Source organism: Phocoena phocoena, chromosome 2 (assembly GCF_963924675.1).
Source record: "Phocoena phocoena chromosome 2, mPhoPho1.1, whole genome shotgun sequence".
NCBI classification, from domain to species: Eukaryota; Metazoa; Chordata; class Mammalia; order Artiodactyla; family Phocoenidae; genus Phocoena; species Phocoena phocoena.
This window is the reverse complement of record NC_089220.1, coordinates 172,665,133-172,682,128: the sequence shown is the minus strand read 5'-3', so window position 1 is coordinate 172,682,128 and position 16,996 is coordinate 172,665,133. Positions and strand designations below refer to the sequence as shown.

General features: G+C 42.1%; 1 protein-coding gene across 3 annotated transcripts in view; it reads left to right on the top strand.

The window, feature by feature from the left end:
* The first annotated feature begins 4,148 nt into the window (after positions 1 to 4,148).
* Positions 4,149 to 16,996, top strand: part of TRDMT1 (tRNA aspartic acid methyltransferase 1) — a 49,897-nt gene continuing 37,049 nt past the window's right edge. For 2 of the 3 annotated variants that reach the window (XM_065870901.1, XM_065870900.1), the window contains exon 1: positions 4,230 to 4,293. In XM_065870901.1, the coding sequence (XP_065726973.1) occupies positions 4,230 to 4,293 (64 nt within the window). Of the gene's footprint in view, positions 4,294 to 16,996 lie in introns of all 3 variants that reach the window. The other variant, XM_065870899.1, reaches the window with a different exon arrangement.

Genomic DNA, 16,996 nt, shown 5'->3' with positions numbered 1-16,996 from the left:
TTTGTATCACCCCAAAAAATCCTCCTATGACCCTTTGCACTCAGTCTCTCCTTTGCGCTGGTCTCAGGAAACTCCTGATCTTTCCATGACATTAGTTTTGTCTTTGTCATATAGCATGTAGTTCTGTGTGTCTGGCTTCTTTCTCTTGCATTATTCATTTAAGAATCATCTATGCTTCAAGTATATCAGTATTCCTTTTTATGGCTGAGTAGTATTCCTTTGTATAGTTATACCATTTGTTTATTCATTTGTTACTTGAGGCACATTCGGTTTGTTTCCAGTTTTAACCAATTTATTTTAAGGACCGTGTTCCTTACCCTGTATCAGGCTGCCTTTGCAGGAGTGACTGGGCAGGGAATCTATTATAAATGTTAGTAATTAGTCTTTGAGATTGATCCTCTTTGGTGAAGCAAAATTAACCTTTTTGCCTGACCTTTATAACATGCATTGCTGTATGGGGCTTCACAATTCTCCAAAGTTGCCTTTATTCCTCAGGCCAACCTGTTCTCAGGAAGCACCATATTCTGGTGACTAGGGCTGCTTTTCATCTGGGGTTAGGGGCCTAGCAGGCATGGGACAGCAGAGCCGATGAAGTATCTTTTGTACTAAGTTATGGACTTTCCAGTGAGTTGGAATTCCCTGTTCTCCACCTACCTGTGGGCCTGGGCAAGTTACCTAATCTCTCTGGATCTCTGTGTCTTCATCTCTCAAACTGAGGTTGGATGAAATCAGTCGTTTACAATCCATGTCCCACCAGGTCACTTAGACGCAGCTACGGAGACCAATGGTAGTAGGAGAGGTGCTTCTGGGCTGCGTACCATCTATGCTTCGACAAGAGGACAGCTGTGTGTGTGTGTGTGTGTGTGTGTGTGTGTGTGTGTGTGTGCGCACGCACCCTCACTCTACGTCTCCCTCTCTGCCCTGATTCTATACTTTTATTTTTCTTTTTTAAATTTTTTGCCCGTGCCACGTGGCATGTGGGATCTTACTTCCCTGACCAGAGATCGAACCCCGAACTCCCTTCAGTGGAAGCGCAGAGTCTTAACCACTTGACTGCCAGGGAAGTCCCTGCCCTGATTCTAAATGAGATTTTGTTTGAACAAAATATTCTGCATCTAAAACTAGTTGGAAAAAACACTGGACCAAATAGTCCTTAAGGTTCCTTCCTGCTCTAACTTTCCATGAGCATACGAAAGCAGTTTTAAAGATAGAGAATCTCACTGTTTTTAATTTAATTAAAATGTAATCTTTAAAATTTGCTGCAAAACATTGTTTGATTTGAAATTTCAGAAAGAGCCTCAAAGAGAAAAATCCAGGTCAAAATCTATGACTGAGTCCTTGGAAATGGCAAAGCTATAAGGCACACTGCGTGGTTTCTATGCTTTTCAGCAAAAAAAAATCTATCATGGGGCTTCCCTGGTAGCGCAGTGGTTGAGAATCTGCCTGCTAATGCAGGGGGCATGGGTTCGAGCCCTGGTCTGGGAGGATCCCACATGCTGCAGAGCAACTAGGCCCGTGAGCCACAACTACTGAGCCCACGTGCCACAGCTACTGAAGCCTGCACTTCTTGAGTCTGGGCTCTGCAACAAGAGAAGCCACAGCAATGAGAAGCCCGCGCACCTCAACAAAGAGTAGCTCCCGCTCGCCACTACTAGAGAAAGCCCATGCACAGCACCGAGGACCCAACGCAACCAAAAATAAATAAATAAGTTAAAAAAAAAAAAAGGATGGCCATCATGGAAACTCAAAGATGGTTGCAATAAGTATTTTAAGCATTTGGCAGGCTATGTTTAATTTTGTTAAATATTAATGATCAGTGACAGGCAGGAGAGGAAGAATAAAACATCATTAGATTTCAACTTATACAATGAGCCCTTAAATAATTCAGAGTTGTATGTCCTGATATATATTTATGGTACTAATATTATGCAATAAATATTAAAAAATTTTTGTTTCATGCATTATATACATGATGTTAGCGTGTGTATGATTTCTATAGGCTTAATTGGTTTAAAAGCATATTTGCTTAAAGCAGATTTTTAAAATGTCTTCTTTCAAGATCATTTCAATTTGAGCTGGTAATTAACATGTAGCCCAATCAGGACTCATGTTTTCAAATACTAATTCAGCCTCAGAATCTTAGAGCCACAGGGCCCTCAGCAATCATTTCCCCTTCTTTCTCGTGCTTTCTTTTACAGATGAGGAAACCAGGCTCACCGCCAAGGCACACAACTGGTTACTGGCAACGCCAGGGTTAAGACTCCCTTCTCTGGTATCTTTCTACACACCACCCCTCTTATCTGAAATAAGTGACCAATAAAAAAACATTCAGGGACTTCCCCAGTGGCACAGTGGTTAAGAATCCGCCTGTCTATGCAGGAGACATGGGTTCGAGCCCTGGTCTGGGAAGATCCCACATGCCCGGAGCGACTAAGTCTGTGCCCCACAATTGCTGAGCCCACATGCCACAACTGCTGAAGCCCATGCACCGCAACAAAGAGTAGCCCCCGCTCACCACAACTAGAAAAAGCCGTGCGCAGCAACAAAGACCCAATGCAGCCAAAAGAAACCCCCCAAAACAAAAAACAAAAAAAAACATTCAAAGGCCAATACACATTTACTGTTAAAAAATTTCACAGGACACATCAAAATGGATCAGTCAGTTCCATGATGGAGACACAGTAGGCATACTTTTATTTGTTAACAGCATTACATTAGCACATGTGAATGTTTCTATCAGTTATTATTACAAGTGGTACTCCACAATTTCTCCTAACAAAAGTGAACGTGTGTGGGACTTCCCCGGTGGTCCAGTGGTTAAGACTCTGTGCTTCCAGTGCAGGGGGCCTGGGTTTGAATCCTGGTTGGGGAACTAAGGTCCCACATGCCAAGAGGCCAAAAAAAAAATGTGAACGTGTGGTGGTAACTGGAACAATAGAAAAACAGTTCACAATGAGACCATTTCTTCTCCTGGGTATGACCACGTTTTCTTAGTTTGCAATCCAGCTTCTAACAATTTGGTCAGTGGATCATCTTGGAGAAGCAAGGCCCTAGCACTTGGAGGGCCATAATTGTAACCGAGCAGGACACTATGGGGCCTTCCTGGGACAGACCCCCTCCCCCATAGCTTCTGCTTTAGTTCCTCTCTGAAGTACCCAGATAATTTGTGTCTGATGCATATTTCCTGAGTCTTTCAGATGCTAAAACCACTACCAAATGGAAGAAATTAACTACTTGATGATCAAGAGCATTAGCTCCAGACCTTCTGGCACCTAAGGATTGATCACCATCAACCAATCAGAGAACTGTGCACGAGCTGACCACATACCCTGGGACACCCCTCCCTCACCTGGCCCTTACAAAGGCTTTGCTACAATCCTCTGGAGAGTCCTGGGTTTTTGAGCACGAGCTACCTATTCTTGATTCACCCTGCAATAAACCTTTCTCTGCTCCCAACTCAGACGTTTCAGTATCATTTGGCCTCACTGTGCGTCAGGCACATGTACTTGCATTTGGTAACTTAAATAGTTTTATGAACAGCATATCCAATCTTGGGGGTATTTTCCAAGCTAAAACAGAATGAACCTCGCTAACAATTAAGCAGGCGTCCTCTGTGTTAGTTCACACCAGATCTCTGGGGCACGTGTGCTGACTTCTGCACTTGTAACTCTGGCACGTTCTCTGGGCGAGAGGCTGATGTATCTCCATCACTCAAGCTAAGGCCCAACACCAGGCACGCGGTACGTGCTCAAGGCTAATGGAAGAAAGGTTTGGACGCTTTAGGCTTCCAAGGGACAGAAAAGCAGCATGCCTGAAAAATAAGTTTTTCTGGATTCTAACCCGTGTTAATTCACTTTGAGGCAAAGGCAGATTTCGCCCCTCTACTGAGCCCCAGATTTTCTTTATCCCTCCCAAGGCTCCTGAATACACCTTAAAAGGAAGATGGAGCGTAAATCAGGCCAAGGAGTGGCTGCCATTCACTTGGAAGGCCTTGGTGCTTTCTGCCCTTTGTCCACCTGCTAATCTCTGCCAGCCCCGGGCCCCGCGCTGTCCTGTGAAGCCGTGAGCCTGAGCTTTTAAGAGGAGGGCGCGGCGCGGGGGTGGGGGTGGGGGGGTGGTACTGAAAAGCGGCGGAACCAAAGGCGAGGAAGCGGCGCTGCCGGGGGGAAGGAGGAGCCACGGGACCGGCAGGCCTAGTTCCGAGGCGGCGGCGGCGGCGGCGGGGTGGGATGGAGCCCCTGCGGGTCCTGGAGCTGTACAGCGGCATTGGGGGTATGCACCAGGCGCTGAGAGGTAAGAGGGCACAGGGCGCCTCCTCCCTCGCGCGTTGTTGGCGGTCAGAGCTCGGGCTCCTGGGAGGGGCGGAGCGGCGAGACACTAGGGGCGGAGACTGCAGGGGAAACTCTGTGTGTGTGTGTGTGTGTGTGTGTGTGTGTGTGTGTGTGTGTGCGCGCGCGCGGGGGAGTTGCTCGGTTGTCATAGAAACCGTCGGCTCGGCGCCCCAGCCGCAGGGCGGAGACTCCCTCCCTCCAGCCACGAGCCTGGTCCGAAGGGCGGGCGGGGCACCTGCCAGGACCCAGTTTGTGAGTCCAGATCCGCAAGGCTTGGATGTAAAGTCAAACCAAAACGGTACCGCCAAAGGGGGAGGGGTGAGCCCCCTGCCCTGTGCCAATCCCCAATTCGGTATGGCTGTCACCAGCGGCGTGGAAACTAGGTCCTCCACCCTCGAGGAGGTCACAGCGGGGGAGGGGAGGTCACTGGGCTGGGTTCTGCAGGTGAGGGACGAATCTTCAACGGGATAACGACAGTGCCACATAGAAGTTAGTGAACACTCAGCAGAACTGTAGGGGAAGCCTGGAGGAAAATCCCGGTCAGTTCTGATCATTGAAAAGAAACATCTTGTCTTGTTACTTCATGTCTGGGTACATTTAGGCGCCAGAAGCCCTGAGTTCTAACTTAGTTGCAGTGTGACCTTAACATTTTTGAGCCTGTTTCCTGGTTTCACAACGTGAAAAGTAATTCAGAGATGGAGAATTATGAGGATTAAAGAAAAAGTGGGTAAAACCTTTAATATTGCCTGGTACCTTGTAGCCACTCACAATATTATAAAATATTGTCAGGATTTTATGTATCTTTTCCATGTTGAGGTTTTAAAATTTCTTTGGTCCTAAGTTGGAACTGCAAGGTTTATTTTCAGTGACATTCACTCAAAAATATTTATTGAGCTCCTCTTATGTTCCAGGTACTGTGCTAGGCACTGGAGGTATAGAGTGACAAATAGATTTGGAACACACATGTTTATTCTTAAATTACTATGACAACCGCAAAACTGAAACTTACCTGCTTCCTTTTTTTTAGTACCAAAGATAACAAGAGACCAATACCGTAAGACACGGACAGTATGTAATGAGTTGAGCACATACATTTTCTGAGCATATATTATTGAATTTTGATCCTAGAAGTGGTTAGTGATTATTAAATTTTTCTTGCCTACCAATTATTTGATGGCTCTCTATGTTCAGTTCACATACCAAAATTTCCCAGTAGGAAAACAAAACAAAACTTTATTTGCTCTCTTAGTTAATTTTCTAGGATTGTATAATGTCAGCATTTTCTCCATATCTTGAAACCCCTTAATGAACATGATTTTAATGGTTATGTAGTGCTTTATCACAAGCTATAATTCAGCTACTCCTTAAGTGTTGAATGTTTGATATTTCCCCCCATTTTTTTGCAAGTATAAATGTGCTGCAATTAATTATTCAGCATAAACCTTGATTTTTCTCTTTAGTGTGTTTTCTAGAAGTCAAATTAATTAATAAAAGACTGTGTGCTAGGTACTAAGTCAAAAATTATGAGAATTTTTAAAGACTTTTGATAACGTAGCAAATTGCTTCTCAGAGGTTTCTGAGTGTCTCCTCAAACTACATATTCCTCAGGGTTTGTATTATCCATTTTTAACCTTTGTGAATTTGATAGGGGAAATTGTATAATTTTAATCTGCATCTTTTGGGGGGTTAATTAGTTAGATATTTTCCCTCGTACTAGCCAATGCAACCTGAATTTGTACACATATTTCTATTACTACTGCTACCATCTCGAATCTAAGCTATATCATCTTTCACTTAAATTACTAAAACTAGTTTCCCAGCTGCTTCCCTGCTTCCTTCCCAACTGCTTCCACTCTGCTTTCCTACTCCATCCTTTCTCCACATAGCAACAAAGTGATCTCTTACCCAGTAAACTGGATCGTGTCACTCTGCTTCAGTGGTTTCCCTCTGAGGTTAGAATCACAGCCCCCTCTTCTTAGTAGGCCTGTGAGATCTGGCTTCTGTCCACCTCTTCAACCTTATCTCTCCCCTGCTTCTCTTTTCCAGGCTTGCAGGTCTCCTTTCTCTGTGTTTCTCAAACTCTCAAAGTTCCTGTTACGTTCTGGCCTTTGCTTTTGCTGTTGTCTCCCCCCAGAGTGCTTTAACTGTAGACTTTTCCACTGCAGCTGCATTCCATCTTCCATGGCTTCGTTCAGAGGAGCCTGCCTTGACTGACCCTGTGATCCAGAGTAGCCTTCCTGCTGCCTCTCTACCTGGGCTCTCTCTCATCTTTTGGTTTGAGGTCGACGTACGTATTAGGGATATTGCGTCTTAATCACCCTGCACGCTTCTCTTCCAATGTTCATTTATTTTATTATTATTATTTTTGGGTTACGCGGGCCTCTCACTGTTGTGGCCTCTCCCGTCGCGGAGCACAGGCTCCGGACGCGCAGGCCCAGCGGCCGTGTCTCACGTGCCCAGCCGCTCCGCGGCATGTGGGATCCTCCCGGACCGGGGCACGAACCCGCGTCCCCTGCATCGGCAGGCGGACTCTCAACCACTGCGCCACCAGGGAAGCCCCAATGTTCATTTATTTGATGTGCCAAAGTTTAAAATTTTTCTGTAATAAAATGCATTGCTGTTTTCCATGGGGTTTTTTATATAATAATACAAACTAATAACGATGCCGATTAACTGCAACAATTATGTCAGGCCCTGTTTTAAGTATGTAATAAGCTAGTTAATGGTAGAGGCAGTATTATAACTTAGGTCTCTCTTTTTTTTTTTAATTAAAAAAAGTTTTTAAATTTTTTGCCCACGTGGCATGTGGGATCTTAGTTGAAGCCAGAGTCTTAACCACTGGACCACCAGGGAAGTCCCTGTAACCTAGGTCTCTTAATCCGACCTCTTAACCATGCTATCTACGTTGCCATTTTTCTAGTTAGATCCACTAATTGAATCTATATCTTAAATAATAAGAAGCAGCCAACAGGAATAATACTGAATTTAAACTTTGGCAAATTCCCAGATAAGGTTTATGACTGAATTTTTTCTGCAGTAAAATATGCATAACAAAATGTGCCATTTTAACCATTTTTAAGTGTATTTGGTAGCCTAAGTACTACATTCACAGTGTTGTACAATCATCACTATTGTCTGTTTCCAGAACTTTTTCATCATCCCCAAAACAGGAACTCTATTCTCTAAATAACAACTCCCCATCTCCTCTCCCCCAGCCCCCGGTAACCACTATTCTGCTTTGTCTCTACCAATTTGTCTTTACTGGGTACCTTATATAACTGCAATATACAATATTTGTCCTTTTGTGTCTGGCTTATTTCACTTAGTGTGATGTTTTCAAGGTTCATCCATGTTGTAGTATGTATCAGTACTTCATTCCTTTTTATGGTTGAATAATTTTCCATTATATGCATATACCATATTTTGCTTACCCATTCATCTGTTGATGGACCCATGGGTTGTTTCCACCCGTTGGCTATTGTGAATAATACTGCTGTGAACATTGGTTTATATGTGTGTATCTGAGTCCCTGTTTTTAGTTCTTTTGAATATATACCGAGGAGTAGAATTGCTGGATCATATGGTAGCTCTGTGTTTAACTTTTTGAAGAACCACTAAATTGTCTTCTTTAGTGGCCGCACAATTTTATATTCCCAAGGGCAATGCATGAAGTTTCCAATTTCTTTATTTCTACATTCTTGACTTGTTATTCCCTTTTTCTATTTTTTTTGATAATAGTCATCCTAATGGGTGTGAAAAAATATCCCATTGTGCTTTTTTTTTTTTTTTTTTTTTAAACATCTTTATTGGGGTATAATTGCTTTACAATGGTGTGTTAGTTTCTGCTTTACAGCAAAGTGAATCAGCTATACATATACATATGTTCCCATATGTCTTCCCTCTTGCGTCTCCCTCCCTCCCACTCTCCCCATCCCACCCTTCCAGGCTGTCACAAAGCACCGAGCTAATATCCCTGTGCCTTGCGGCTGCTTCCCCCCAGCTATCTACCTTACTACGTTTGTTAGTGTGTATATGTCCATGACTCTCTCTCGCCCTGTCAAAACTCACCCTTCCCCCTCCCCATATCCTTAAGTCCGTTCTCCAGTAGGTCTGCGTCTTTATTCCTATCTTACCCCTAGGTTCTTCATAACATTTTTTTCCCTTAAATTCCATATATATGTGTTAGCATACGGTATTTGTCTTTTTCTTTCTGACTTACTTCACTCTGTATGACAGATTCTAGGTCTATCCATCTCATTACAAATAGCTCAATTTCATTTCTTTTTAAGGCTGAGTAATATTCCATTGTGTATATGTGCCACATCTTCTTTATCCATTCATCCGATGATGGGTGCTTAGGTTGTTTCCATGTCCTGGCTATTGTAAATAGAGCTGCAATGAACATTTTGGTACATGACTCTTTTTGAATTTTGGTTTTCTCAGGGTATATGCCAAGTAGTGGGATTGCTGGGTCATATGGTAATTCTATTTCCCATTGTGCTTTGATTTCCATTTTCCCTAATAACTAAGGAAGTTGAACATGTTTTCATGTGCTCATTCGCCATTTGTGTATCTTCTTTGGAGAAATGTCTAAGTCCTCTGCTCATCTTGGAATTGGGTCTTTTTTGTTGTTCTGTTGTGTGAGTTCTGTATATAGTCTGGATGTTGATCTTTTATGAGGTATATGATTTATAAATATTTCCTCTCACATAACTGAATTCTAGTAGTTATCAAAGGTATATTTAATTTCTTTGGCAGCATGACAGATTTGCTTCAAACCCAATGGACCTTTTAATACATCAGTAAACATTTTTCATCCTTAGCTGTATATGCAGTATGCTACTGTATTGTTGCAGTAACTACATAGATGCTTCTGTATCTTCTAAGTTTCTTTTAACTTTATTTGATATCTGCATGTCCATGTGTTGACTTAGTCCTCGTTCTGTGGAATTTTTCTTTGTTCCTGCACCACCTCTAGCACAGAAGCACACTTGGGACAGGTTTCTCTGTAGCAGACTATTGAGTTTATTGTTGAATTGGTATTCACTCTACCGTCACGTTGGTAAAAGCATAGTTTGCTTAGTCCAAATTTTTGTATGATACAAAATTCGTAGTTGCAAACCACAGAATCCACTCTCTAGCTAACATCAGCAGAAAAAAAATTTTTAAAGGGCATTTGGAAGCCCACAGAATTTACAGGACACCCAACAAACAGGTTAAGAGAATGGGGGCACCACTCGAACCACATTCCGGGCACCGGCCCCACGAGTCCTCACACTGACATCACAGCTTCCTCCAGTAATGCTGGGGACTGGAGGTGAGAAGTACTGTCACACTTTTGCCCTGAAAGGGGCATCTTTACCACCTGTCTTACCAAAAAAGATGAGTTTTCTCATTTGCTTTCTTACATTGCTATTTCTGAATTGGAGTTATGTGAGAATGCAGTTGGTTGGTGGCCATTGATCCCATTGCCAGACTAAGAAAGCTGGGAGAGTGAGTTCTGACTTCAGTTTTGGGAAGAAGGGACTCGTAAAGTGGCAAAATTTTGAACAACAGGAAACGTAGGCAAAGATTCTAGATGGCCACAAGCATAGTAAATGTCATTGCATTCTTTAATACATATTTGCCCCTGTACAGGGACCACTTATTACCACTTTGATATTATTTATGCCTGCATAGCCTGTAGAGTTTTGGCTAGAGAATCTTCCAAGTGAAAACATTTTTCAGAAAGTAGTGGAAGTAGTAGTTTCATGAGTTAAATAGCAGTGGAACCTGCAAGGACACCTGCAGATATGAATGGTTAGCAAATAAGAATCTGCTTTTCTCATAAAATATAATGTCAGAGAAAGAGTAAAATGTGGTTTAAGGTGGTGAATAAAGGAAAGCTCTAGCTGATTACTATTGTATATCTAGTCAACTATTGGGACAGCCTTAAAAGCAAAACGTCTTGCCCTCCCAAATAATTTTGAAAGGTCTTTCAAGGTGTTGGTTTTGAGTTTTAGCCACATAACACTTATTCATATTTAGTAAGAGTTACCCAGCCTTAATATTTTCTGTTAAAAGGATAGGCCTGTCATACTTATTCATTTTCTGAATCTCTTTTGTCTTTATTTCTCAATGACTTATATTCCAGCTTGGGATTCTACCAAACTACTTTGTGATTTGGTGTGCTTATAACTGAATGGGATAAGTACATTATGATGAAATGTAGAGCTGAATGTCACCAGGGGTAGTTTTGAAACACCAGTTGTAAGGGGCTGAAATTTGAACTGCTTAATTTCTTTTCTTTTATATTTATCCTTTGAGGTTGTAAAAATGTCCTCTTTATGCCTGTTTTCCCACAGTTATTCCTGTATGACTTACTGTCAGATTTAAAGTAAAGCACGGCAAAAATGTGTCCCGTTTAAAAATGTGTATCATTTGTTGTTTGGTATCTGTGGGAGTTACTAGATTGTTTTTTCTCTGAACTTGAAATACAAGGAAGAAATATGTAGAATGAATTTTTTTGTATTCAAAGAGGAGCATCCCAACTTTCCATTGGATGACAGAATTACCTTTCTTTTATGTGATGAAAAATGAATGCATACTTCACTGCAGAGTATTTATTACAGTAAGTCCCCAACCTGCAAACCTTCAAAGGTGCAAGCTTGCATTCACATGTCCAATCAGGTAAGTTAGTTCACGTCTCTGGCGTACACTGTCACGTGCGTGCATCCTCTACAAGTGGCTGTGCGTTTGTGCGCTTTACTGTACAGGACTGTATAGAGTACAGTAGTACAGTATCTTTATTTCGGGCCCAGGATGTCTGGAAGCAAGTGTGGAAGCAAGCGTAAAAGCAGCGGCGTTGTAGCTGGTACTGCTAAGAAGCGCCGAGCAATAACAATGGAAACTGTACTGTAAGATTAAAAATGTTTTCTTTATTTTTTGTGTTTGTTTGTTATGTATTATTTGTGTGAAAAGTATTATAAACCTATTACAGTATGGTACCATATGGCCGATTGTGTTAGGTGGGTACGTAGGCTAACTTTGCTGGACTTATTAACAAATTAGACTTACAAATGTGCTCTCGGAATGGAACTCGTTCGTATGTAGCGGACTTACGGTACTATATTCCACACACCAAATTACTTCTCCCATGTTAATGAATAGATGACCAGTTTACTCTGTGTTAGGACGTATCTATTGGGTTTTTTAGGGAGCTCAATAAATAGTACCCCTCTTCTTAATTCTGAACAAAAACAGAAACAAAACAGAAGAATAAGGCAAATAGGAAGTCAAAATCTATATGATTTTTATTACGAATAAAGGCTGAGTTGGAGCATGTAGCTTAGTGAGAAGAGGCCAAGTGGGTCAGCTCATGTTCAACCAGAGAAATCGGCAGCTTACCTTCCGGGCACGGCTGGAGAAGTAAGCAGAATGTGTGTTCCCTGTGGGTAGTGCATTCCCAAGAGGAGGGGGGTTCTGAGCAGCCCTGGCCAGTTTATTCTTCCCAAATTAGCCAGTTAGAGAAGTCAACTGAGAAGTCCACTGAAGAGAGCAAAAGGATAGGATAGGGGAGGAGTTTAGAGTGAATAGAAACCACTAACTTGGAGGACACAGCAGTAAATGCCTCCCATTTTACATTAACTTTGCCGACTGCTTTCAGGAATCCTTCAGGCATTATAGTTTTTTAAAATTTTGCAAATCATTCTTTTTAATATTTGGTACATAAACCCTTTCTGGCAGTCATTTGGTAGTGTCCAATCATTTGAAATTGGATAGCTTGTTTTTACAGCAGCTTGGTCTTAAGTCATTGTTATTTGTCTCCATGGGAGAGTAACAGTGGACAGTGTTTATGTAGGAGCGGCCTCAAGGAGGAGCGGCTCAAGGAGAGGCCTCTCATTAGGAGCGCAGTTCTGTTGTCAGAAGGGCTTCCTAGCTGTGTGGCCTTGGGGAAGAATGAAGCTTTCGGTGCCTCAGTGTCCTCTTCTATAAGAGGATAATAATAACACCTACCTCGAAGGGGATTATGAATGAATAAAAATAAAGCAGTAAATAGAGCTTGGAACACAGGAAGTGCTCAGTCAATGTGGGCCACTATTCTCAGAAGTCATAACGTTATAGAAAGTTATTACATGTTGTTAAAAATGGCCTTTAGAAGAAGCTGATTATGAAATGTTTGAAGTTGTCAGAGAGCTTTCAGACTAGATTTGAATTATACAGGCATAAGTCGGTGAAGGAAAGAATCATTTACAGCTACTATAGATGATACGGAATGAAAATGAAGAGTAAAAGAGAAGGGCATTGAAGAGAGTGGAATATTCCGTTTTGCCCTGTTGACTCCCTAGGAAGCTTACCTTCTCTACTAGAGAACAGATTTCCTAGCCTGGATCCACTTCATGTTCGTTTTCGTGGCACCTGTCCCAGTGTTTTCTGAAATACTCTGTGTGTTTCTTTGAGCGATAAAATTAATGCCATTATTTAGGAATAAGACAGGTCTGCCACATACTAGCGGTCTAAATATTGGAAAATTATTCAACTTTCTGGGCCCAGGTACCCTGTATGTGAGATGGATATAATACCTCCTCACAGGGTATTATGAATGTAAAATGAAACAGTTGATGAATGAAAAATAACGTGGGTACTCAGTAAATCTTAGTTCCTTTTCTTATTCCCACATTAATTGTAACTAGCTTTTTTCTCGTAGTTGTGTTGGATTCCCTTATTGATAAAGTTGGGATAACAATACTAACTTTATAGGCTTGTTAGGATTTAATGAAACAATGTATGCATAGAGCTAGTATGGTTCCTGGTACATAATATATAAATAGTACTGATGATGTTACTTAGGAAGTTGAACATTTTCATATGCTTGTTATTTGTATTAATTTTGTGGCTTGTGTATGTTTCCATTGGTATATTCTTTTTTATAATTGGCGTTTGTGGTTCAATTTTGTTATGATATTTTTACCAAGCAGGATTTTGAAAGATGATTGGGAGTTTTCCAGAGAATAAAAAAGGGAAAATATGTACCAGACAAAAGGAGAATTCTGTACAGACACACAGGCATGAAATAGCATGGTCTATGTGGATGCATACAAGTATTAAGATATTATTGCAATATAAATGCTCCAAGACAGTAGAAGGTGTTTACAAGTTACCAAATCATGAAATGCCATGTATAACCTGATAAGGTGCTTGGATTTTTATCTTCTAAGTCTGATTAGTGAAGGAAGGTTAATGAACCTGTTGGGGTTATGTTCTAGAAATTTTGCCCTATGACCACAGGAGGGGTGAGGTGATTAGAGGCAAGGTGGTCAGTTAGGAGGTGATTGTTGAGAGATGATGAGTGTAGGCAGAGCCAATAAATGGAGAAGACTTTTACTCACAAGATATACAATATCTGAAAGGCAGCAAAACCTGGTAGTTATTGGGATGTTAGGTACCCAGATTTCTGACTTGGATGATTTAACAGATGGTACAGTCAAGGTTGGGGAGAAATAATAGGTTCCATTTCAGAGTTACATAGTTTGAGTTTTCCTTGGGACTCATGGAAATTGTGCATTTTGGGCTGAGGGAGAGAGGACTGGAGACGGGGATTTATTTCTTTGTATATGCGAGTGTACAGAGAAGAGGACCAACAAGATGGAACACCGAGGGTGCTGTTTTTTTGTGGCTTGGCAGATAAATACAGGAAGTTCCCTACATACGAACGAGTTCGGTTCCTAGAGCATGTTCGTTAAGTCCAACAAAGGTAGCCTAAGTACCGAACTAACACAATCGGCTATATAGTACTATAATAGGTTTATAATACTTTTCACACTAATAATACATAAAGAACAAACGCAAAAGATAAAGAAAACATTTTTAATCTTACAGTACAGTTTCCATTGTTATCGCTTGGCGCTTCCTAGCAGTATCAGCTACATCACCTCTACTTTTACGCTTGCTTCCGGACATCCTGGGCTTGAAATAAAGATACTGTACTACTGTACTCTATACAGTACTGTAAAGTACACAAAAGCACAGCCACTTGTAGAGGACGCACGCGCGTGACAGTGTACGCCGGACATGTGAACTAACTTATGTGATCGGACATGGGAACGCACATTCACGTGTTTGAAGGTTCGCAACTTGAGGATTTGTATGTAGGGGACTTACTGTAATAGTCAAGGAGAGAAACTGAGCAGGAAAACTAGAGAGCAAGAAGTAGAACCAAGAGAACATTGTGCCATGAAAATAGAGAGAGGAGGGGATCTAAGGACTGATCGGATAATACCAGCCAAGCGAAATAAGGATTAAAATGAGTTCTTGGATTAGTTGCCACTTCCTGGCTGATATCCTATGCACCAGTCTTCTGAGGAATTAATCGGTGTGCCTTGATGGTTAAGTAAGTTCAGAAAACTTCTCATGACTTTGGCCCTTGAATCATTCTCAGGACGCATTAATGTATCCCAGATGTTGAGAAGCCCTGCAAAAAAGACGCTGTTTGGCTTAAAACAGCACTTCCTCACACATATGAGCGGGGTGTGCTTTTTTTTTTTTTAGCGAAAAAGGGGAGCACCGTTAGCACCCTGTGTAATGGCGTTCCTCAGCTGTCTTGGGAAATGCCTGATGGGCAACAAGAGGGCCCCGATGCGGGGAGATGCCGGTGAATGAGAAGGGCTAGGGCTGTCTGATTATATCGACAGCTTTGACCAAGTCTAAAGTAAGCCTCTCTGTAGTTTTTCTACGTGGCGGGATGTATTAGTGTTCCCGTTATCCCCGTTTTGTTCTAAAGATGTGCGAAACTGAGCTCCTGTTCTCCTTACTCCTCCCAAACGTGCCGCCCTTGCGGCCTTCCTCATCCCAGTGACAGGCATCCCCCTTCTTCCAGGGGCCCAGCCCTAGGTCTTGGAGTCATCTCTGTGTCTTCTCTTTCACTCACATCAGCAAATTCCATAGGCTCTACGTTCAAGCCGTATTTATAATTCCGTCCTTCCTCTCCGTCTTCGCCTGTACCGCCCCATCTCTGTCCTGTTTCATCAGTCTCCTGGGCCCTGAGCTGCGTGTTCCGTGTCGCCCCCGAATCTCCCGCTCTTGCTTCCTCCGGCAACACTGCCGGGGGGTCGGGGCTTGGCTCTCATCCTCAGGTTGCTGTTTCTCGGCAGTGTCTGCACTCCGATGAAGCACCAGGCTGTGGACCTGGGATCTAGGTGCTCCAGCAGCTGTCTGGAGGGGTTGGATACCATGACTCTAAGTGGAGAGGAAGGGAGAGTCATACGTGTGAAACAGTAGGGGGGAAAAATACACACACACACACACACACACACACACACACACATACACGCAATGCCACTACCCCTCTTCCCTGCTTTGTTTTTCTCCGTAGCATCCTTTACCATCTGCCACATGCTATTTTGTTTATTGTTTGTTTATAGTCTTTCTCCCCACTGAGAATACGATATATTTTTTTTTTAACATCTTTATTGGGGTATAATTGCTTTACAATAGTGTGTTAGTTTCTGCTTTATAACAAAGTGAATCAGCTATACATATACATATGTTCCCATATGTCTTCCCTCTTGCGTCTCCCTCCCTCCCACTCTCCCCATCCCACCCCTCCAGGCTGTCACAAAGCCCCGAGCTAATATCCCTGTGCCTTGCGGCTGCTTCCCCCTAGCTATCTACCTTACTACGTTTGTTAGTGTGTATATGTCCATGACTCTCTCTCACCCTGTCAAAACTCACCCTTCCCCCTCCCCATATCCTCAAGTCCGTTCTCCAGTAGGTCTGCGTCTTTATTCCTGTCTTACCCCTAGGTTCTTCATGACATTTTTTTCCCTTAAATTCCATATATATATGTTAGCATACGGTATTTGTCTTTTTCTTTCTGACTTACTTCACTCTGTATGACAGACTCTAGGTCTATCCATCTCATTACAAATAGCTCAATTTCATTTCTTTTTAAGGCTGAGTAATATTCCATTGTGTATATGTGCCACATCTTCTTTATCCATTCATCCGATGATGGGCGCTTAGGTTGTTTCCATCTCCGGGCTATTGTAAATAGAGCTGCAATGAACATTTTGGTACATGACTCTTTTAGAATTTTGGTTTTCTCAGGGTATATGCCCAGTAGTGGGATTGCTGGGTCATATGGTAATTCTATTTGTAGTTTTTTAAGGAACCTCCATACTGTTCTCCATAGTGGCTGAACCAATTCACATTCCCACCAGCAGTGCAAGAGTGTCCCCTTTTCTCCACACCCTCTCCAGCATTAATTGTTTCTAGATTTTTTGATGATGGCCATGCTGACTGGTGTGAGATGATATCTCATTGTAGTTTTGATTTGCATTTCTCTAATGATTAATGATGTTGAGCATTCTTTCATGTGTTTGTTGTCATTCTGTATATCTTCTTTTGAGAAATGTCTGTTTAGGTCTTCTGCCCATTTTTGGATGGGGTTGTTTGTTTTTTTGTTATTGAGCTGCATGAGCTGCTTGTAAATTTTGAAGATTAATCCTTTGTCAGTTGCTTCATTTGCAAATGTTTTCTCGCATTCTGAGGGTTGTCTTTTGGTCTTGATTATGGTTTCCTTTGCTGTGCAAAAGCTTTGAAGTTTCATTAGGTCCCATTTGTTTATTTTTGTTTTTATTTCCATTACTCTAGGAGGTGGGTCAGAAAGGATCTTGCTGTGATTTATG